The following is a 22,232-nucleotide window of genomic DNA, read 5'->3' on the forward strand; positions in this document are numbered from 1 at the left end:
GTCTGGAGATCAGGGGGCGGGGACACTGGCCACGTGACCATTTTCATCGAGGATGTTTTAAACTTCAAAAAACTCCCCCCTTAATGTTTTAAACTTCAAAAAACTCCCCCTTTAATAGGTAAAATAAGTTTGAAATGAGTAGGGGAAAATAGATAAGGGGTTGGAAAACTGTTGGAAGTCAACAAAAGGGGGGAAAGGGAGGGGGTTAGAATTGGAATATTTAAAGGAAATTGATTGTAATGGACATTAAAATATTTCTAATCCAATAAAAATTTTCCAAAAAAAAACTCCCCCCCCTTGTTCCAGATGACCCAAAGTGATGTCATTGTGCGGTCCTGAGTTCCACCACCTCTTCCCAGAGAAAAAGCCCTGATCCAAACTACCCAGCTGGCTAAAAAATTTGCTGCTTGGCCGATATCAGTTTGTATTTCTTATTTCTTTAAAGTCCAGTGCACTAGGATGATGTTGTGCACACAAAAACCTAATGATTTCTTTTCCTACGTTGTCCAAGATGCCAGTCATGCATTCAGGACAAAATCTTAAGGGCCATCCAAACCACACCCCTGTGGCAATGCTAGAATTTCCAACTCTTAGACTGGAAAATCCCAGAGATTTGGGGGCTATGTCTGGGTAGGGTGGCAGTCTGCAGGGATGTGATGCCTTAGAGTCTACCCTTTAAAGTAACCACTATCTCCAGCGGAACTGATCTCTGTCACCTGGAAATCAGTTGTAGATCTCCAGGCCCCATCTGGAGGTTGGCAACCCTAAGTGATGTCACAAGCTGCGGAGGGGATACCAATGAGCTCCTGGGCTGCTGAGGACTGAAGGAGCCACTAGTGCCCTCTTTTTGTACCCCCACAAGTAGTTGCTTGGGTGGCTTGGATAGAGAAACAGCCTTGAGAAGGGGGGGGGGGGAAATAAATGCATTTCATGAATGCATTAAAACCCTCGTACATATTCTGTATTCTTTGTATTTTGAGGCTGAGTTAGGCTATAACACAAGGTGGGGGAGAAGGAAGCATTAAGAAGGGAATACTCCTTGCCCTCCCACTGCTCTGCACTAAGTAGAATCCTGGGGGAGAAAGTCCTGCCCCGCTCCCAGTTGACCCCAAATTGATGAAAGATCCATGTGGTCCACTGACAATGGCTGGAAATAGCATTGGGGGGTTCTGTGCTCTGGTTACCTTAACCTTAGAGTTTTGGAAGCTCTTGCTTCTATACTCCTTAAAATTGGGCTGAACAGGAGAACCTAGCAAGGTTCTCCTTTTGCTGGTGCCAGTGGAAAAGGAGAGGGGACCATGGTCCAGAGAACCCTTGGGCTCAAGATTCCTTCCACTGCTGTGAGCAGCATTAACCATGTTGCTTTCAAACATTCCCTCATCTTTAAAGAATCAGATTTCATATGCTGCGTCCAGATCACCAGCTAGATCTTTGCCTGCTGGCCTCTCGTGGCAGTTGTTGACCGCTTTTAAAACTGTACAGAGTTTAATGTAATTGATGGATGATTTTTAAAAGTCAGTGCTGGGATTTAAAATGTGATTCTTTATAAGCAAATACAGCATCAGAAAAATTGTAATGCTCCCCCCCACACACACACACTTGAATCAGGTGTTCCCCTTTTCCTCTTGGCTTGGGATTGCTGTGACTAAAATCCCTTCCCCCCTAATAAAATTTCCTTTGGTGTCCTGATCTTAGCAGACCTACGGTGGGACGCTTGGTAAATAAAAGCTCTATTTATAGAATGTGGCTGGTAAATCCCTAGACGGTCAAAGGAACAGGCATGTTTAGGAACCATGCCCTTCTTTGGTGCTTTCTGTTTTCGCAAGAACTGTGAGTCTCCTCCCAGGTGATCTTTTCCCATCAGGCCTCCTTTGCCAGTTGTGCCAAGGATATGGCCAAATCCTTTTTTGCTCTCCTGCAAAGGGCAGCGTCTGGAAAATTAGCCTGGATAGTCCAGCTTTACTATAGAGTGGTCCTTGCATCCTATATTTCAAAGTGTGGCTTGCATGATACATAAAAGAGCACTCTGCACATACTCTGAGGTACTCTCCTTGCTCCAAAATATTGGTGGTTCTAATCCTGGACATCCAGTCTTCCTAGTGTGCAGAGGGCAGAACTTGGTATTTCTGTTGTAATGCTAATGCTGGAGGGAGCACTTGGGGGTGAACATCAGAAGGGGAGCAGCAGCTAAACCTTCTTTTGCTTGCCAGTTTTGAGTTTATCTCCCTACCCCCCCCCCCACAAAGCTGGCAAACAAAAACTGAGCCTGATGAGGGGGGCGGGATGATGTGTGTGTGTGGGGGGGAGGAGGTGTTTGCAGGCAAGAGGTGGGGGACATGAAGGGAGTTAAGACCCCCCCCCCATGCCACCGCTCACTCCTCCTTTGGAAGATACTGCATACTACCTGTGCATTTGTGTTCTGCCAGGGGGTGGGTGGTGGCTTTCATGGAAGCCAAACTGCTCCCTTCAGTGCCCACTCATTCATACCTGTAAACACCTCTCCCCAGCCCCACCCGTCAGCAGAATTCACTTCTGATTTCTGAGCTTTTTCTGTCTGGAGGGGAAAAAATTGGAAAAGAGGACTATGTTTTTGTGAGATGTGATTTAGTTTCTCCAGCATGCATGGAGCTGACTATGCAGGCTGCAGTTTAAGGATTTATCAGTCCTTAAAAAATGTTTTTGTGTGTGCGTATGCAGGTAATTTTTAAAAAAAGTTGTATGTGGATGAGTACTCTTTTCTCACTCTGGTGCTTTACTAACATTGATATCACACCAGGATCCCATCATACCACCAAGGTAGTAGTGGAAAACTTGTTATGCCCTTAGACCATGTGTGTGGGATACACTTTCTCCTGACCATGCAGCTCCCTGCCCCGGACACTTTTAGCCTTTTTAAAAAGCATGGGCTGTCCTAATCTCAGATCTTCTCTGATCTTGTTTGGCCTTCTGGTTTATCTAATCTGACTGCAAGTGGTTTTCCAGTGTCTCAGTGGTGAAGTGGCAGGACAGGGGAGCCTTTGCCAACACCTGCTACCCAAAGCTTGTAACCTTTTCTGTGCAAAGGAAGAGCTCTGCCATTAGACTATGAACCAACCTTGTGAGGCCAGGAGAGCAGGTCATTCATATTTTGATCTGTAATCCAGGTATCTGCTGAGGGGACTGGCAGGTCAAGTTAACTCCTCTCTTTCTTTCTCTACATGGGTGCAGTATGGAATCGTTCTAGATGCTGGATCTTCCCACACAGCCATGTTTGTGTATAAATGGCCAGCAGACAAGGAGAATGATACAGGAATTGTCAGTCAGCACAGCATGTGTGATGTGAAAGGTAAGAGTGATTAAGGTGCTGCTTGGCATCTGTTCTAAAAAAGGGTGTTGGGTTGGAAATCTAACAAGGACTCCCTTCTCATCTTGCCACAGCCAGGAGTGGAATGGGAAGTAAAAACAGCCCTGGAGCAAGGAAGTTGAGTGGCTCCTGAGGGGCTACAAGCCAGCGCTGCAGGGCCACTTGGCTAAGTGGGGCGGACAGTGGGCAGTGATTGTCGGACTAGAGCGAGAACCTGGTTTTAATCCCTCACTCTGCCATGGAAGCTCATTGGGTGACCTTGGGCCAGTCACACACTCTCAGACTAACCTACCTCATAGGGTTGTTGTGGGGGTAGAATATAGGAGAGGAGCCACCTTAGCTCCTCACTAGGGAGAAAGGTGGAGTATAAATAAAATAGATTAATTCCTGTTTTTAATGAAGAATCTGCGTTCCATATGACATCTCTGTAGGTGGGCATTTTGGGTTCAGAAGCCTGATAGCTTCATGCTTGATCTGTTTCTCATGGTACTTTGGCAATTCTTTCATGTACACAAAGGAATGCCATTGCAGTATGACTGCATAATGGGCCTGTTTGGTTTAGTAACATGCCTTGTAACATGTGTTTGACAGGGCACACTGGCGGCACCATGAGAGGGTACCTGGCTTGGTGATGAACCCTGCCACACCTTCCACAAAACAAAGGAGTTTGCCAATGCCCACCTCATCTTCCTTTGTTTCCTTCCCTTTTCCCATGGAGTTTGAGACAAAGAACACATCTGGTAGTGCCAACTTAAAAGAGAGTTCTCTGTGACCTGGAGCTGGCATAGGCTGGGCAACAGGACACAAAAGGCCTAGATGATTATTTGAAAGACATAGAATAGAATGGGAAAAGTGGAGAGGCAAGGAAGTACCAGCCATACACCCTTAGATGGGCACATTGCCCTTCCTAAGCTGAAGGTTGGCATCAAGATCTGAAAAGTTGCATCCTCGGGGCCTGTCTCGGCATTGTCTGTGGTGCAGTTTAATCCTGACTCAGTCATAGCCTTTGTGAAGCAAGGACTTTATTAACAGAAGGTTCAGTCTCTTGCTTCCTGGAAAGGCTACCCTGGGGCAGGCTGGAGGCAGGAGAAAGCCACACAGCAAGAACTAGGAGCACAGCTGGCAGTGAGGCTTTGACCTAGTTCAGGCATGCTGGGAAGACGTCACGGGCAGCAGAATGTGTGAATGTCCTAAGTGGGGGGTGGGTTATGAAGGTTTACTTCCTCATTAGGCTGGCATCCCCTCTTCCTCTAAGGAACTCATAGTACTGTACTTTGTTCTCTCTTCCACCATTTTGCCCTTGCCACAGCGCTGCAAGCTGGGTTGGGTTGTGAAAGGGTGTCTGACCCAAGCCCCCCTTCCCCCCCATTCTGCTTCATGGCTGAATGGGTGTTTGAACAAGTGTCTCCCTTGTTCTGTTCTGACAGTCTAACCACTAGACTACATTGGCTGTATTGAGTGTCATGTTGTGTCTGACTGTGGCCCCTTCACACATTCGAGACACCACTTGTATTTTTGCAGTCTTCAAAAGATGAATTAAACATGCATGAACCAGCCCTGTGTTCCAAAACATCCTGGGACCGGCCATTCAGATTAGCAGGGTCTGTGCTTGTGGCAGTTCTGTTTCCACTGGCAACTGCTGCAGAACCAGAGAATCCTAGTTTGCCACCTGGGTCCACCTTCTTCACTCCCCACACCCTGTTCAAGAATGATCCCCTTTCTCTCCTTGAATCTTCAGGAGGCGGAATCTCCAGCTACGCCACGGACCCCCCTCTTGCTGGGAGGAGTTTGATGACTTGTCTTGATCAGGCGATGACGGACGTCCCAAAGGAGAGGCACGCAGCCACCCCACTCTATCTTGGGGCCACGGCTGGCATGCGGCTGCTGAAGTGAGAACTCACAGATTGACTTTGTATCAATGTGTCAATGTGTGCAAATGATCCCCAAGGTTATATATCATGGCACCCTCTTTTAATATCGAGACCTTATTCTCATGCACCAGGAGCAGCATCTCTGGCCTGACTGCTCTGACAGAGGTCCAAAACTGCTCAGTGGATTTAAGAGTATAAGAAGAGCCACCACTAGATCAGACCAAAGATCCATCTAGTCCAGCTTCCTGTTCCCCACAGTGGTGAGCCAGATGCTTTCATTAAGCCCATAAGCAGGATAGCTTCCCCCTTTTGTTTGTTTCAGTATCTGCTATTCAAGGGTATACTGCCTTTGAATATGGAAGTTCCACTTAGCAATCATGCTTAATATAGATAGATAAGACCCAGCATTCCATTTCCCATGGTAGGCGATCAGATACCCCTGGAAAGCATACAAGAAGGGTAAGAGGGCAACCATCACACCCCCCACTGCTGACTCATGACAGCTGTTGTCCAGAGCAGGACTTTTTTTCTGGGAAAAGAAGTGGTGGAACTCAGTGGGTTGCCAGCACAGAGGGCAACTCTTGGCGGGAGGTAGTGCCCCTGGTACCACATGCATGTGCGCAAAGTGCGCACATGCTCCCAGGACTGCACAATGACGTCACTTTGGGTCATCTAGAACAAGGGGGAGTTTTTTAAAGTTTAAAAGCGCCAAAGTGGCGTGGAGGGCAATCTAAATTCCCCTCTGTCTGGAGATCAGGGGGCGGGGCCACTAGCCATGTGACCATTTTCAAGAGGTGCTGGAACTCTGTTCCACTGCGTTCCGGCTGAAAAAAAGCCCTGGTTCAGAGGGAGAGACCATCTGAATTCAGAGGCTGCATTTTGCCTTCACGGCTACCAGCCATTGATGGACTTATCCTCCACAGATTCCTGCATTCCCCTTTAACGACATCTGAGCCAGTGGCCGTTATTGTACCAGCAAATTCCACAAGTTAATCCTGTGTTGCTGAAGAAGTTTTTCCTTTCATCTGCCCTGAATATATTACCTAGCAACTGCACTGGGTGTTCTGGTAGTGTGGGAGAGGGAGGAAAAGTTCTTTGTGTCCACACTGTGCGTAATTTTATCAGGTACCATTATACACAGCTGTGTTTATTGATGTTAACAAATTTCTCAGAGCGCATTCTCATTGTAAGAAAAATTAGGTGACAAACACCAGCAACCTCTAAACATCTGGCTGCATCTGCCAATTTGGCATACAGTTCCGTTCCACTCTGTGGAAACACAGGGTCTGAAACCCCTTCCTGATTGTGGTCCAGATTGTCTGTGGGATTGTCTGCTGCCAACTGCTGAAATCATCGTAATGGTTGAGTGTGAAAGGAGCATTCAGACATGGTCTTTGCCCCCATCCTTTCAACAGCAAGAGATGACATTGTGTGTGTGAAATGCCCACTGCTGATCACATACTGCAAGTGGGGCTTTCATTTCTCCTGTTCTGGTGCAGCTCCAGTAGTTCTTTTCAAAAGCACTTGAGCACAATAATTTTTGGTGGATTGTGCCCATGCCAAGTCAGGTCTGTCTGTATCCCTCGTGTCCACCCTTACTGGCCCCAGAAACTGGATGCCTGATGCAGCTGCTTCCGGACTTTCCAACAAGGCTCAACCCATATTTATTTAGTACTGAGACGTCAGATAATGTAAGTGAACCTCAAAACAGACTCCTGATCCAAATTGCTGTGTCCAATTTCCTACAGCCTCACTGATCCTCAGGCCTCAGACAGTGTCCTTGAAGCCGTGACCTCTACCCTTAAGCGATACCCCTTTGACTTCCGAGGAGCAAAAATACTATCTGGAGAGGACGAGGGTGTATTTGGTTGGGTCACGACCAACTATCTCTTGGAGAACTTCATTAAGGTAAAGTCTCATTCTCAATCTGCCTATTTCTTCTGGGGGTGCAAAAAAGTTGAGAGACTAACTAATGGGGGTGGTTTGCGGTGGGAATGACAAACTGGTCATGTTTGCTGCTTGCAGTGTGTGGTTAGGGATGATAACGACTCCACCATAGAAGACATTTCTGATAAACACATTTATGCAAAACAGCTTGAAAATGCATGGTATTACAGGTGAAATTAGGCAGCAGAGGTCCGGTTTGTGTATGAATTCAGCCTGGTTACTCTTTCAGTCCACTCAGCCTTGGTCAGTAGGTCCATCCATCCATCTATTGAAGTGTTCCCTGTGCATGCTGTGTTTGTACCAGGACCTGTAGAGTTGTCAAATCCGGTGCCAGGTGCCTGAGCCACTGTTATCTGATTAGCCATTCCCTTCACAGTGCTCAAGCCATGTCCCACCCCCATTTCAATGGGACACAGAGTTTTTTGCAGTACTGTTGCCACCATGTTTCCCCCCGCAACCATGTGCTTCTGCGAATTCTGTTGGGTGAGCGGCTGGCTGGGTGGGGCCATAACCTGTCCCCGAAACAACCAATACTTGAGCTCTCCTGCAGCCTGGTGGCTAACCTTTCCAAACTTCCAATGGAGATTTCAGTGGTGTTGGAGAAGTCAACTTGAACATCAAGGTGCTGATTCCCTGCTGATAAAGGCTCACGGAGGCGGTTCCAATCTTTAACCAGGGCTAATTTACAGCATTTAAAATGGTTACAGAACTAAAATAAGTGTGATAAAACTTCTAGCATGCAGGAAAGGTATATTATATATATGGAATATGATTATTGCAAACAATTTTGCAAAGAGGGAAGTGAGCATAAAAGTTGGTGGGGTTGCAGGTACATGTTACAAGCTGTCCATTTGGCCATATTGGTCTTGCAGTGCACGTTGTAGTCACAGCCTGTGGATGTGCTAAATAAGGTATTGGGTACATGGCTGAAGCTTTTTTTTGAACCCATTGCTTAGAAAGGATTGCGGGAGATATGATAATATAACACCTTCTTAAGAAGCTTTTTCCTTAAGAGAAACCCTTACCACACCCAGAGAAAAATGTGTTAGCAGGGCGGTCGGGCAATCTCTTTCTCTAAGATACAGCTGCCAAGATAACATAACAACCTAATAAGAGCCCTGCTAGATCAGACCAGTAGTCCATCTAGTCAAGCATCTCGTTTCACAAACCACATGATTAGAGGTATGCACCTGCCCCCAAATCTGGGTGATCCAGATCCAGGCTTCAGGGACACCAAAAGAATTTGGTATCCCTGTCATCTGGGTCAGATTTCCTAATCTGGTTAGAGAATCCTGAATTTATCCTGCCATTGTTGCGTATGGAGAAAACTGTCTGGTGTGGCCTGGGAGGCACTTTTCAAGCAAAAGCCACTGAATTTGCAGGGAACCTACTCCTGACTATCCACCAAAGACCCTTCAAATTACAGGAAAATTGCACCCCCAGGTGAAATTCTATGGGTCCCTGGACAAACTGTCCCCAGCCACTCTCCGACACAGCACAACAGAACCAAAATGAAGCAAGGGAATGGAATCAGCTTCAAACCAGAGAACCCCAATGTTAAACTGGAGAGTCCCAGACCCAAACTGAAATAGGGAGGTGAGGCTTGCTGGAGTCCTGGAGCTTAAAAGGCAGCTGGCAGTGGTGACTTTAATGGCTCTTCCGGAGCTCGGGTAGGGGTGGAAGGGTAAGATGGGAATCCGTTGGGCCTGCTGCCTCCTCCCACACCCCGTCAGCCTTAGTCTGTTCTTCTGCCACGGTGCAGAGCGTGCCTCTGTTTGCACCACTGCCCTCTTGCTTGCACTGCTGCCTCTCCCTCACTGCTGTTTTGCCTCTGCTGTGGCTGCCTGAGTCCGAATAATCTGGCCACAAGCATAGTTGGATTATGCTGGATTGGCATGAATCTGGCTATTTTGCCAGTTCATGAATCCCAGCATTCACTGATGTTGCCTTCTAGCCCTGGTATTCAGAGCTTTACTGTCTCTGAGAGTGGAAATTCCCTTTAGCTGTTGTGGCTAGTAGCCACTGATGGACCTCTCCTCCATCAGTCTATCCAGTCCCCCTTGAAAGCCATCTATGCTTTTGGCTATCACTATGTCCATTGGCAATGAATCTCACAATTTAAATGGATTTAAATAAATGAGTAAATGAATACTTCCTTTAAAGATCAACTGAGTCCAGAGCTAGCAGTCCAATGTTTTATTTTTCAGATCTAAAATAAGCAGTAACAAGAGATCTGGATTGGGTCTCCCCGTTCTTAGGATGGTTCTAAATTAGCTGCAAATACTTTGGATTCTGATTGGAGTAGCTTCTGAGAGAGGAAGGGATATTTTGAACATTATCCTGATCTACCAGGAAATCTTCTCCTGTTATTAGCTCTACATGGGGGAAAATACAAGTGCCTGTGTCATGTAGGTATTTCCCCTCCTGAATTTTGTTGGGGAGAGTGGTTTAGATTAAGAAAAACACATAAAAGGAACGGTTAAAACCCACTTCCTAATGCTGCTGCTTTGATCAGGTGGAATGGCCCCCACGTGGTGGTGGTAATTTTTTTTTTATTCAGAAGGGCCAGTCAGAGATATCCTTCTAATTGTTTTGGTCTAATGAAGTGCAGCTTTTACTGACTGTTACTGACGTGTGCTTCTCTTTGCCCCTGATGCCACCTTCCCCCAGTATGGCTGGATTGGGCAGTGGGTCCGTCCAAAGAAGAAAACCCTTGGAGCCATGGACCTGGGGGGAGCCTCCACCCAAATCACCTTTGAAACGCAGGAGGAGATTGAGAGCCCCCTCAATGCGATGACACTGCTGCTATACGGGCAGAAGTACAACGTCTACACGCACAGTTTTCTCTGCTATGGCAGGGATCAGGTCCTCAAGAGGATTCTGTCCAAGGTGCTGAAGGTAAAGAGAGATGGCCGCCAGCCAGGAATAAACAGTTCGTGAATGGAGTGGGTGGGAAGATTCGAAGTTTAAGCTGCCTTATAGCTAGTCAGACCATCAGTCTACATACCCCAGTACCATCTCCTTTGACTGGCAGTGGCTTTCCAGGGTCTTAGGCAGAGAAAGGCCTGTCTGATCCTTTTAAGAGGAGACGCCAGGGATGGACTCTAGGACTTTCTATATGCCAAGAATGCGCTGTGTGGTTTTTCTCCCATTACATACTTGTACTTTGTTTTTATGAATTGTACATACGAAGCTGCCTGATACCAAGTCAGATCATTAGTTACCTCTCAAGGGCAGTACGGTTTACTCTGACTGGCAGCAGCAGTTCCAAGTTCCCAGACTGAAAAGGACTTTCCCCAACACTTGAGATTCTTTTAACAGGAGATATGGAGGACTGTGCATGGGACCTTCTGCGTGCAAAGGAGCAGCCGAGTCTCTAAGCCATGGCCTCCCCTTCAATGAAGTTTATTGCAGGCATTGATGTGGAAGAAAGCTTTCCCCTTCTCTCTTGTACGCAGGAGGGAGTGCCTCTCGTAAAGATGATGCTTACTGTCCGTCATGTTTATAAGTGCTTATTTTTAAAATAAAAAGTTTTTTAAAAGCTTCTGTCTGATGGATCAGGTGCATCTTTTAATCAGTTGAAATGTTTGTTTTTAATCAATCACCTGTTGCAGCCCTAATTATTATTTCCTCTTGCAAAAGGCTGAAAGGTATGCCCTGAGAGTAGAGAACCCCTGCTGGCCTAGAGATTACAAGAAGAATTTTGCAATTGAGAGTGTCTATGACTCCCCGTGCACCTCTGCGGAAAAGCCTACCAACTACTTCCCCATGGCCTACGTGAACATGACGGGCTCTGGAGACCCAGACCTCTGCCGCCAGCGTGTGAGCAGCCTCTTCCGGTTCACAGACTGCACCTACACTCGCTGCTCCTTTGATGGCATCTTCCAGCCCAGCGTCAAAGGAAACTTCATTGTGAGTAGCTCAAAATACCTGGGCCTGGCTTAATGATGGAGGCCACATGGCTTTTCTTGAACCCAGGTTCAGCCACTGGACTGTTTTCATTATAGATATTTATACCCCACTTTTCTCCCTTCGTGGGGACCAAAAGCAGCTTGCAATATCATTCTCTTCTCCTCCCCGTTTTATTCCTGCAACAACCACCACCGTGTGAGGTTGAGAGAGCACAACTGGCCCAAAGTCTACCAGGAAACATCTATGGCAGGGTAGAGATTTGAACCTGGGTTGCCCAGATCATAGTCTCACATTCTAACCACTATGCTACACTGGCTTTCTGTGTAGTAACATTGGAAGAAAGTGTCTTTGTAGGTTGGTTGTGGGTAAAAGGCATTTCCCCATCCGGCAGGAAGCCACCACCCATTCCAGCATATCTGGGATTTAAATATAAGACTTTTGGGGTCAGAGGGTTAAATGCACATTACAGCAGTTCTAGGAAGATGACAACTCTTCCTTAATATCCCGAAGCAATTAATCACCTCCAAACTTGCCAGTGTTACAAAGCAAAATACGATAGTTGGTGTAAGCAATGAATGGATGCCAGGCCTAGTTTTTCACACACGGACTAGCGGGACTGAAACTAGGACTTTCTGAAGGGAGATGCTACCAAGATTAAGGACGTTTCAGGTGGGTCGCCATGTTGGTCTGTAGTAGAAGAGCAAGATTCGGGTCCAGTAGCACCTTTAAGACCAACTAGATTTCCCCTTTTGAGAGTCAAAGCTCCCTTTTGTCATATTAAGGAAGTGACTGCCCCCTTGTGGAGAGTTTTCCTGACAGAGGTAGATTTTCGGATCACACTGGATAACTATAGTCTGCCCTATTCTGCAGGCTTTGCAGCGGCCCGTTCCACCGTTGGCATCTGCTTGGATGATGTTGATCATGTATCTTGCAGTCTGTTGGTGTTCCCTGGTAGAATTTCAGGAGATCTTTGAGACCCCAACCATAATATTGAAGGAAATCACTGAGTGTGTTCCCCAGATCACAGTGGCACAAAGCTAGCTGTGGTGAGACTGTCTGTATGGACAGACGGGACAGAACTCGGGGCAAGTAGAGGACTCTTGACTGGCTTGGCGGGGCAGGTCTGGCATCCTTGCCTTGTCTGTTGAGCGCTGATCACTAATATTTGATAGACTTCTGAACCACTTTAGGGCCATCAAGTTCTCCAAAGCAGTTTGCAACCTCTTGAAATATAGTTTTAACTTCTTCTTACTCCCTCCCCCATTCCCAACAGGGTAGGAGATGGGCCCACTGCAAGCTCACCCTGCCGCTCAGGAGGGATGCAGCCAGTCATAAGAACTTAAGTCCTTGCTGGATTGGACCAAAGTTCTCTCTAGTCCTGCATGGTATTTCTCACTGTAGACAACCAGCTGCATCTGGGATGTCACAAGGGAGGCTGAAGGCCCAACTCAACAGTGTTTTGTGAATGTCAGCAATGGTAAAGTCTGACCCCAAGGCAAGACCTTAGCATAGTTGGCTGGCAGCTCACCTTTTCTCACCCTCCTCTTCGTATTTTTAATGTTTACTAGGCCTTCTCTGCCTTCTTCTACACCGTGGATTTCATCCAGTCTGTGATGAAGAGACGCGTCACTTCGCCAGGTGACCTTGAGGACGCTGTGGTTGAAATCTGTAACTCGTCTTGGCCCGAGGTGGGTTTCTTGTAAACTGGCCTCTGCTGGTACGGCTGGGGTGAATAGCAGACTGTGAAGGACATGAAAAGGGCAGGGGGGGATTTTCAAAAGTAGAGCCTGAAGACTTGAAAACTGGGAGGAACTGGGAGGCTAATTCAGTGTCTTCATTGCCTCTCTTTCTCTGCAAGAGGAGCCGGATCACTGGCCCTGAGATGGAGTCCTGGCATGGGGTAGCGATCTGAGCATCAGACCAGGATCAGGGAGACCCAGGTTCAAAGCCCCAGTTCTGCCTTGAAGGCTCACTGGGTGACCTTGGGCCGGTCACACACACTCAGCCTACCCTATCTCCCAAGGTGGTGGTTGTGAGGATAAAATGGAGGCAGGGAGAATGATGCTTTAGTCACTTTGGATCCTCATTGGGGAAAAAATCAAGGTATAAATAAACAAATGAAATCCTTATTCTTGGGCATTACCGGTGGTATGGAGCAAGTGGGATCTTCACTGCATATGCCATTTCTTCCCAGCGATCTTTTCCAGATCCGCCATCTTATCTTTCCTTTTGTCCTTTCTTTCTCTTTTGCTACTTTCCACAAATCCAGCTGCTTGAGAAAGCACCAGGCCTGGAGAAGAGGTTGCCCGACTACTGCTCAACGGCCATGTTTATCAGTCTTCTGATCATGAAAGGCTACCGGTTTGATGAGTACACGTTCCCTGACATTGCCTTCCAGAAAAAGGTACGTTCTTGGCAGAGGGAACCTGTTTTGCTGCTGCTGTGAGACCCTGCTTCTGTCAAATTGGTTTGGGGCCAGTCGAGGTGGCAGTGGAGGCACAGGAAAGAGGGAGGCTGGAATAATTTCCAAAAGGCTTTGCAGTGGGAGGGCAGAATTTGTTAAGGATAACCCCAGGCAGAAATTGATGGGTAGGTATGTGAGGGGTGTGGAGAGAGGGAAAATGGGAGGAGACTGCTGGGATCAATGAAAGAGAATGGGAGATGAAGGTTGACAGTCAAAGGTGGGAACTTTGCTTAGAAGAGATGTATATATACTCTGTGTATATATTGCTCTAATTAAGCAATTAACCCTGATTTCCTACTTACCTCTGGAAACCTGCTTCTTAGCATAAAAATGTTAAGTATCTTTTCCAAAAGGAAAAAAAGTTGAGATTCACAACTGAACTCAGCATCTGATATAATAGTAATAGCTGTACTTATATACTGTTCTTCTAGACAGATTAGTGCCCCACTCAGAGCAATGAACAAGGTCAGAGTTGTTTTTATCCCCACAATCCAGCTGGGGAGCTGGGGCTGAGAGGAGTGGCTTACCCAAGGCCATCTGCTGACCTCATGGCAGCAGTGGCATTCAAACCAGCAGAGTGCCGATTTGCAGCCCAGCCACTTAACTGCCTAGAACTGTGGCTTCTCCACAGCCATGACTGAAGTCTTGTCTGAGAGACCTTGAGAGGGATCTAGTTGCTGACCAAGGCACTGGTATGAGCGCTTTCCATAAGCAGCCAGCTATACTGGCTGCCTGCAGCTCTCTTTGTAGCTGAAGCAGCAGCCAGACAAGGGTTGTGGGACGAGCCTGAATGCCTGTATCTGCCCTGAACTGTTTCCCTTGTCTGGACAGGCAGGAGACACATCCATCGGCTGGGCCCTAGGCTACATGCTGAACCTTACCAACATGATCCCAGCTGAAGAGACCGGCTTCTGGAAGGGGACGGCATACGGCTCTTGGGTGGGCCTCATCCTCCTCTTTGTCGCCATCATCTTGGTCACGTTGGGGGCCATGTTCTGCCTGCTGCGGTCCTCCAAGGGGCATGGAACAATATAGGGTCAGCCACTGAACAGATGGGAATCCAGGCCGGTGGGCTGGCACATGGATGGTGGGAGATTCCATCCCTGATATCCCACCATCTTCAGGCCAGCAGATGTGTTGGCCGTTCCAGGAGCTCAACCTCTCCCTGTGGCTTGTTGGCCTAAATTCCATTGTGGAAATCATGAGGAAGGGGTGGCAGAAAAATTGGACCCCGCCTAAAAGAGCCAGGTCTCCACAGGGTTTGAAGATGTTGCCTTACCAGTGCTGGAGTACATCATCTTGTGAAGTTGCACCTTCTTTCTGTTGTGGAGATCACAACTTCAAAAAATAAGGGTGTTCCTTTTTTAAAGCACTCCATTCACAGGAAGGGCTTTTGTGGGGGGGACACAATCACCTCCTTTTGGACTGCCTGTATCTGTTACTTTTTTGGGACTCAGGGATGTTGAGTTCAACTGATATTCTCAAAAATGTGACAAACGTTTTTTCCTCTGCAAGGCTTTAGTCCTCGTGAAGGAGTTGTGTGTTCGTATTTGTATGGGGGGGGGGAGCATTGCTCTTGATCTCTCTGGATGGATGGTGAGCACTGGAAATGGGGGTGACAAAATTTACAGGGTATGGCTGTTTTCCAGCTGTGGAAAGCCTTCCTCCAAACAACAGAGGTGCCTTTTTAATGTTTTGGGTTATGAAGAAATGCATCCTGGCAAATTGTTTTCACTGTGGGGCAGACCGGAAGCCATAGTCGATTTGAGACGTCAATGGGGAAAGTGACTGCTGGGATGTCAAAACTGGGTACCGCTGCCCTCAGAAACAACATTGTTTACCTCCCTGGGTAACTTTAAGGTCAAAAGCCCATCCTCTCAACTCGGCAAATGTGAGACAAATTGATAATGGGCTTTATACCCTTCTTTCTTAGGCCCATCCCTTTTGTACCCAGATGTGAGCATTCCTATCACCTGCTGGACCCACAGGCTTAGGGATGTGGGATCTGCCAGCTGGGGCAAGGACAAGCTTGGCTGTCCATCACTGGCAACCTGGAAAGTAGTCCAAGACTTTGGGAACAGCCTTGATCCTCATTTGACTTTTGTTCTGCCTCAGGAGAGGTTTCCAGAGATTTCCCTCTTTCTTGCATTTCCTCTGGCTACCTGTACACCTGCCAGCTTCTCTTGTCCCTTACTTCAGGGTTCAGGCAGTTCATCCACCCCCCATCCCCAGTTCTCACAGGGGCCCTTTCCTCCTCTGCAACTGCAGCTGATGCTCCTGGGGGAACAGCTAGTCTCTGTTGCTTCTGGCCCTGCACTTCTGTGGCTTCCCAACCTGGTGTTCCCTGAAATACCTTCCCCAGTGGTTTCCTTGGGGGAAGCACTGGGGACTTATGGAAGTGGTGAGGGGAGGGGGCAACTGCCTGCATCCAGCCACGCTACAGTTACCAGCCTCCAGGTGGTAGCTGGAGATCTCCCGGAATCACAACCAATCTCCAGGCCACAGAGATCAGTTCCCCTGGCTGCTTTGGAAGGTAGACTCTATAGCATTATACCCCACTGAGGCCCCTCCCCAAACTCCACTCATTCCAGGCTCCACTCTCAAAATCACCAGGAATTTCTCAACCTGGATCTGGCAACCCTAAGCCACTCCCTTCTGCCTTCCCCCTCTCCATCACTGGCTGGCCTGCCTCAACAGAGCTACTTTAAACCTATCCCAAGTTTGCTTGGATTCCTCTCTCTCCAGGCTCATACTCTGAAAGGGAAACAGCCGCAGGCCTTGTTTTGCCACTTTTGGAGTTTTTACATTTGCACCTTTGCAGGGAGTCCCCTTTCTCTCCCTCGACACTGGGGAAACCAGATGTTGCATTACATTGGCTCGTGTAGCTGTGGTAGCAACCATGTCACAATGGCTGCTGATGTGATTCGCCCTGGGCACTGGCATCTTTGCAATGGCTACTATCCATCCCTCTGTGTTTGTCCCTCCCGGAATCCCTCCCCACATCTTTTGAGCTGCAACACTCAACACCCCTTCCTGGGTCATAAATCCCATTGAACTTGGAGGGGCTGAGTAAGCACACGTGCTCTTCATTGACAAGGTGTCAGTTTACATCCTGCTGATCTGTTTGGCGAGCAAGCAATGACCTCGTACCAACCCCTTGGAAGAATATATTTGGAGCTAGATTTTTATGGGTGAATCTGGTTTCTTTGCTGTAGGAAGAATACAAAAGGTCATTCTGATGTGTTTCTTGTACTTTTTCGTATTCTTTCTTAAGACGGACAGTTGATTGTACATGCCAGGAATAGTGAATATACTGCCTTTGGATCTTAATTTGGCTCCCATGTCACTGAATGTTGTTTGTCTGTGTACAGTACAGGAAGAAGGTATAGTTGCCAAACAGTTGTTGATTTCTGAGGAGTAAAGCAGGTAGGAGATGGATCACCTAGCTGCCACACTGTTATCTTTGACTCTTAGAGTGTCACACCAAAATCCCATTCAAATGTTCTTCAAAATGAATGTCAGTTGCAAGATGCTGTGCTCTGAATTTGGTAGCACTGGGATAAATTTCTCCACCAGAGAAATAAACTGGGTCAATAGTCATCCTATCTCCCCAACTACAGATAGAGGAGGAGGGGGAGGGGTGTCTGACATAGAATTATCTCTGGAGGAAATGGCAGCTTCATCAAACTACAATTCCCAGTGTTCTGTGCAGAAGTCACGATACTGTTGAATACAGCCATTTTCCATTTGGATATGTCCCATCCTATTCTAGTTGGAACAAATGAGAAATGTATTTAAATACATAAACTGGGGCAGGAGAGAGAAATCTCTTATTTTGTTCAGGGCTGATAGAGATAGAAGACAGATTTTTTTTTTAAGCCTGCAAGATTGTGTGCGTGGTGCAAAAGTCAGGGGCTTGATATTCCCTGCTCGGTGCCTCCCTCCTAGCTTTTTCTTGAACCATTGCAAAAATTTCTGCAATGCAAAATCTACACACACACACACACACACACACACACACACACACAGACTCACAGTTTGTAGAAGCTTGTTTTGTGCTAGCATTTTGTGTGTTTCAATGCAGACTAACCTCCACTGTGCTCAGAAATTGTATATGACTATCAAAAGGAAGACATTGTGTGCAAACTATTTCCTGTATAAAAGAGAGAGAAGAAACTTGCTTTAAAAATTAAAAAACACACATGGATTATCAACGTTTGTCTTGTGTTTTTTTCTGAAGGGTTATTAATCAATTTTGTTGTGATGATCTCACTGCAAGGCCTAGAAGGGCTTTAAAAGGCAAGAGAACAGCTTCAAGAAAGGCTGTCATTTGCTGACAACTCCTGGTTGGATTGCTAATAAATTTTGCATTTTGCAAAGCTTACTTTTTAGTAATTAAAATCAGAAGTTTATTTTCCCTATATCTTCCCAGGGCATAACATCCAACGTTATTGTTATATATTATCTCCAAACATACGAGATGACCAAGTGTTCAACTTGATGCTTGTGCTTCTATGCATCCCTGTGGCTGAGTTGTATTTCAGGACCATCGACATTTCCCTCAGCCCTGTAAAGGGTTGCCCTTCTCCTTCCTGAGTTAGCCCTTACTAACATTGCCTGCTGTGCTTTCAGTTCCTATGTGGGTAATGAGGCTCGCTGGAGGCACCACTGCATGAGCCGCCTCAAGGAATCCTGATGCGCCCCTTCTCTTTCCTTCAGGGAGATGGAATTATGCATATATTTGGATGGGAGTGGGGGGTCAAGGGTGCTCACCTAGCTGCCACTTTGTCATCTTCGACCCTTAGTGTTGCACCAAAATCCCCAGCATCTGACCTGTTGGCTTAAGATTCCAAGGCCCTCTCATGGCTCCCTAGTGTGCAAAACGTTGGGCTGAAAGAAGCTGGTGTGCAGCCTCAGTGGGGTGGTGGCGAAGTAAAGACATGCAGGCAAATTTGAAAATAGTGCCTAGCAAGAAAGGCGTGGGCTTCTGTGCTGTACTCCCTTCTGGGGATTCACAAGAAGCACCTTCAAGCTTAGCAGATATTTATCTATTTAGTGTAATACCCCTTTTAAGGACCAGTCAAAATCTCACTGGTAGTGAGCAAACATTCAAATGCTCCAGAATTCTTAATGAGGCTGCATGTTTAATTTTTTTTTTTAAAAAAAGGAAGGAAGAGAAAAAAAGATTCTTCTGGATATGATGGAGAAGCCCCCGTTTACAGTTTCTAAAGCACAGTGGTCTTCAACTTTTCCTGATTTGGGATCCCAACTTGTAACTCCATGAGACAATAGAGAATCTATTCAGTTGCAAACACATGATGGGAAGCCACATGGCATCACAGTGCTGAAACAAAGCGCAGGAGCCAGACTCACAGGGTTGCCAACTCTAACTTGGGAATTTCATGGGGAAGGTGGAGTTTGTGGAGCTCAGCAGGGATGTGCTGCCATAGAGTCCGCCCTTTGAAGCTGTCATTTCTTCCAGAGTACTGATCTCTGCAGTCTGGAAATCAGTTTTAATTCAGAGGAAACGCTAGGCCTCACTGAGAGATTGGCAACCCAATCGGTCCCCAACACTTCCTGTGCTGTTAAAAAGCAATGCTCTCCATCCCTGCATGATTCCCTTTGCGTGGATACAGAGAGGCAAGGCTCTGTGAATATATGTGGATGAGTAGCAGCCGCAGGTCCTTCCAAAAAAGAAAAATGGTAGTACTAGGAGGGGATTTAAGGCTCAGCACTGGGGCTCCACAGCCCACCTGAGTGTCCTGACCCATGGCTTGAAGACCAGAATTGTTCTGACTACCACAGGGGAGATGCCAGATTAACCGCTGGCTTCTCTTATTGTTTTGTTCTCCAAGGGCCAGTGACCTTCTTTTCTGCTTGTCTCTGCCAGTAGCCTGTGTGCATCCTGAAGCTTCTTTGCACCTAACCCCCCATAATTCCATTAAAGTTTGCAACACAGCCGCCTATATTCTCTTTTAAGCAGCTGCAGACTCAGGGTCTCTCCCAGATGACCTACATTTGTTTTCTCTCCCTCCACCTTTTTTGTTTTTCGATCGTCCATCCAGATGGGTTTGCATGTAGTTTGTTGTTTTGGATGGTTCTAATACAGGTTGCTTCCACTCAGAAGGCTTGCTCCATTTTAGCAACCAAACTGGAGCAGGTTTCAGGGGAGGTGAGGTGGGGGCGGACCAGCCACATGGAGTCTTCCCTTAATTGTAAATGTCCTGTTTTTTTTCAGCGTTATTATGTATTATTTGGTTTGTTCGGGTTAAAGGTAAAGGAGCCCTGTGGCGCAGAGTGGTAAGCTGCAGTACTGCAGTCCAAGCTCTGCTCACGACCCGCATTCCAACCTGGCGGAAGCCGGGTTCAAGTAGCTAGCTCAAGGTTGACTCAGCCTTCCATCCTTCTGAGGTCAGTAAAATGAGTATCCATGGGGGTAAAGTGTAGATGACTGGGGAAGGCAATGGCAAACCACCCCATAACAAAAGGTCTGCCAAGAAAATGTCCTGATGCAACGTCCCCCCCATGGGTCAGTAATGACTCGGTGCTTGCACAGGGGACTACCTTTACCTTTGGGGTTAGGGCTATTTCTTGGTACATCAGCATGGCTAATTTCAAGATGTCTTGTGTAATCAGGTAATGTATCCCCGGCCTTTCTATTTCTCTTTATCCCATCAAAGTGGCCTGCAACAATCTGAAATCCACAACCTACAACACAAGTGATAAAATGCAATTCCCTAACCTCCAATACAATATGTATTGTAGACTGGAGCCTGCTTTGTCAGACACACTCGGTATTATCCCATTTTGTAATCCTTCTGCCCTTTTTGCTGCCACAGACAATGCATGTTATTGTTATTGATTTATTTATTGTCATTAATTTAATCTAATTTTTCCCCATTTTAATTCTGCTGTCGGAGCTCTGGGTGGTTCACGTGATACTACCACAATGTTATTTATTTTCTTTCCAAACCGTTCCCCCCCTTTCCCCCCAATGAACATGCAATTTGAAATAGAGTTCTGCGGCATTTGAGAATTTGTTCACTATTTCATGAGACATTGCCTGGTAATGGTAGCATCTTTTATGCCTCTAGATTCTGTGAATTGATTGGTATTGGCCACCAGGTGCCAGTATTCAACCATGGCAGAAAAACGATCCTGTATGGACACAAGATCTAGATGCCTGTTACCTAGCTGGCTGCGTGGGAACAGAAATAATGTGTAATCTGAATTAAGCAATGCCATGTTTGGCCATCGCGTATGGATGGTATTTTTTCCTGTGTACCTGTGCAGCCAGCGACCCCACCACAATCCTGGATCACAGACCACTTCTCCCCTGGTTCCAATTGATTCTTAGTAAAATAATCCACCCCCGCAGATCGCAGCTTCCTAGGCACTCAGCCCCAGCACAGATTTCGAAAACAAGAGCGCCTTTCGTGCGCGTACAGAGCGCGTTTCCTTTCTGATTTAGTGCAGCCGAGCCACGCCCTCCTGTCATCACGTATGTGCCCCGCCCCAAGAAAAACGATAAGAATTTGCTAAAAAAAGATCTAAACTAAAAAATTAAATTAAAATAAATCAATATCGATAAATGGGAGATTCAATATACCAATCATACTACTATTCTCACTTTGCAGATAATTGTCGCTTAAAGGAGACTAACAGCTGGGAATGTTGGTGATGCCCAAAGGCTAAAACAAGATCAAACAGCATTTAAAAAACTGAAATCAATAAACGAAATCACAATTAATTTTTAAAAGGCCATTAACTGCATTTAAAACTAATTTTCAAGCCAACAAAGGCTTTCTGAAATAAGCGGGGATAATAACGGATCACGACTGAATCCCCCCAACAATACCGAATCGCCTTTTCGACATGCAGGTTCCGGGGCCGGAGCGCAAGGCGCAGGCGCCCTCGGCCGCGGCTCCCTATGCACCTGCAGGGATGCCCAGGTGGGCGTCGCGGGGCGGAGCCTGCTCGGGCGCTGCGCTGCCATTGGCCCACCAGCCCCCTGGGCCCGTCCCGCCGGCTTGCCTCCGCTGAGCCGTGCCGCATCTGCGCCTCCCGTGCTGCGAGCGAGCGAGCGAAGGAGTCGCCGCGGCCGCCTCTCCGACTCGGCCATGCCTGGAGGGCGCCGCCGCTGAAGGATGAGCGAGGCCCTCCGCCATCGGCCCGGAGCCCCTGCGCTGCTCCCGCCGCTCCTCCGCCTGCTGCCCTTCGCCTGCTGCCTCCTGGCCAGCCAGCCCGGTAAGCGCCCAGGCGGACCCCTCCCCTTGGCCAGGCCCCCGGCGGAGCTCTTCACGCGCCCCGCCGCATCGCTCCTTCCCCCGGCTCTTGTCGCCTTTGGACTTGCCTATCCCCTCAGCAGCTCCCTCCCCGCCTTGCGTCGCTGTCCCTTCCCAGCTGGCAGACCCTTCCTCCGGCCTTCCTCTTGGCTGCGGTTCACCTTGGATGCGCCTCTTGAAATCAGCGCTCTCCTTTGGGTCTGGCCATTCATCCCCACCTCTTGTCTTTCCTCGCCGTTAACGATGACTGTCTCCCCGCACCCCCCCCCCCCCGGCTGGCTTGTTAAGCGCCTTGACTTCCCTCTCCTATCCTTGGTCGTGGCCCCTTTTCCCAGTTTCCCCTCTTGGCCTGTGTCTGCAGAAGGGAGCGCTGACTCTTCAAAGCTCATACCCGGAAAATCTTGTTGGGC

At 47.5% G+C, this 22,232-nt stretch overlaps 2 protein-coding genes across 2 annotated transcripts in view; both read left to right on the forward strand.

The window, feature by feature from the left end:
• The window catches only part of ENTPD2 (ectonucleoside triphosphate diphosphohydrolase 2), a 39,995-nt gene extending 22,244 nt beyond the window's left edge, over positions 1-17,751 (forward strand). Inside the window, exons 2-9 of the mRNA XM_054998092.1 lie at positions 3,208-3,325; positions 5,082-5,232; positions 6,963-7,122; positions 9,832-10,059; positions 10,804-11,073; positions 12,642-12,761; positions 13,343-13,477; positions 14,369-17,751. Of these exons, the coding sequence (XP_054854067.1) occupies positions 3,208-3,325; positions 5,082-5,232; positions 6,963-7,122; positions 9,832-10,059; positions 10,804-11,073; positions 12,642-12,761; positions 13,343-13,477; positions 14,369-14,572 (1,386 nt within the window). The 3' untranslated portion in view covers positions 14,573-17,751. The remainder of the gene's footprint in view (positions 1-3,207; positions 3,326-5,081; positions 5,233-6,962; positions 7,123-9,831; positions 10,060-10,803; positions 11,074-12,641; positions 12,762-13,342; positions 13,478-14,368) is intronic.
• A 3,833-nt stretch (positions 17,752-21,584) lies between these two features.
• The window catches only part of NPDC1 (neural proliferation, differentiation and control 1), a 45,365-nt gene continuing 44,717 nt past the window's right edge, over positions 21,585-22,232 (forward strand). The window contains exon 1 of the mRNA XM_054997874.1: positions 21,585-21,784. Coding sequence (XP_054853849.1) covers positions 21,685-21,784 — 100 coding nt within the window. The 5' untranslated portion in view covers positions 21,585-21,684. The remainder of the gene's footprint in view (positions 21,785-22,232) is intronic.

Source organism: Eublepharis macularius, chromosome 14 (genome assembly GCF_028583425.1).
Source record: "Eublepharis macularius isolate TG4126 chromosome 14, MPM_Emac_v1.0, whole genome shotgun sequence".
Classification (NCBI taxonomy): Eukaryota; Metazoa; Chordata; class Lepidosauria; order Squamata; family Eublepharidae; genus Eublepharis; species Eublepharis macularius.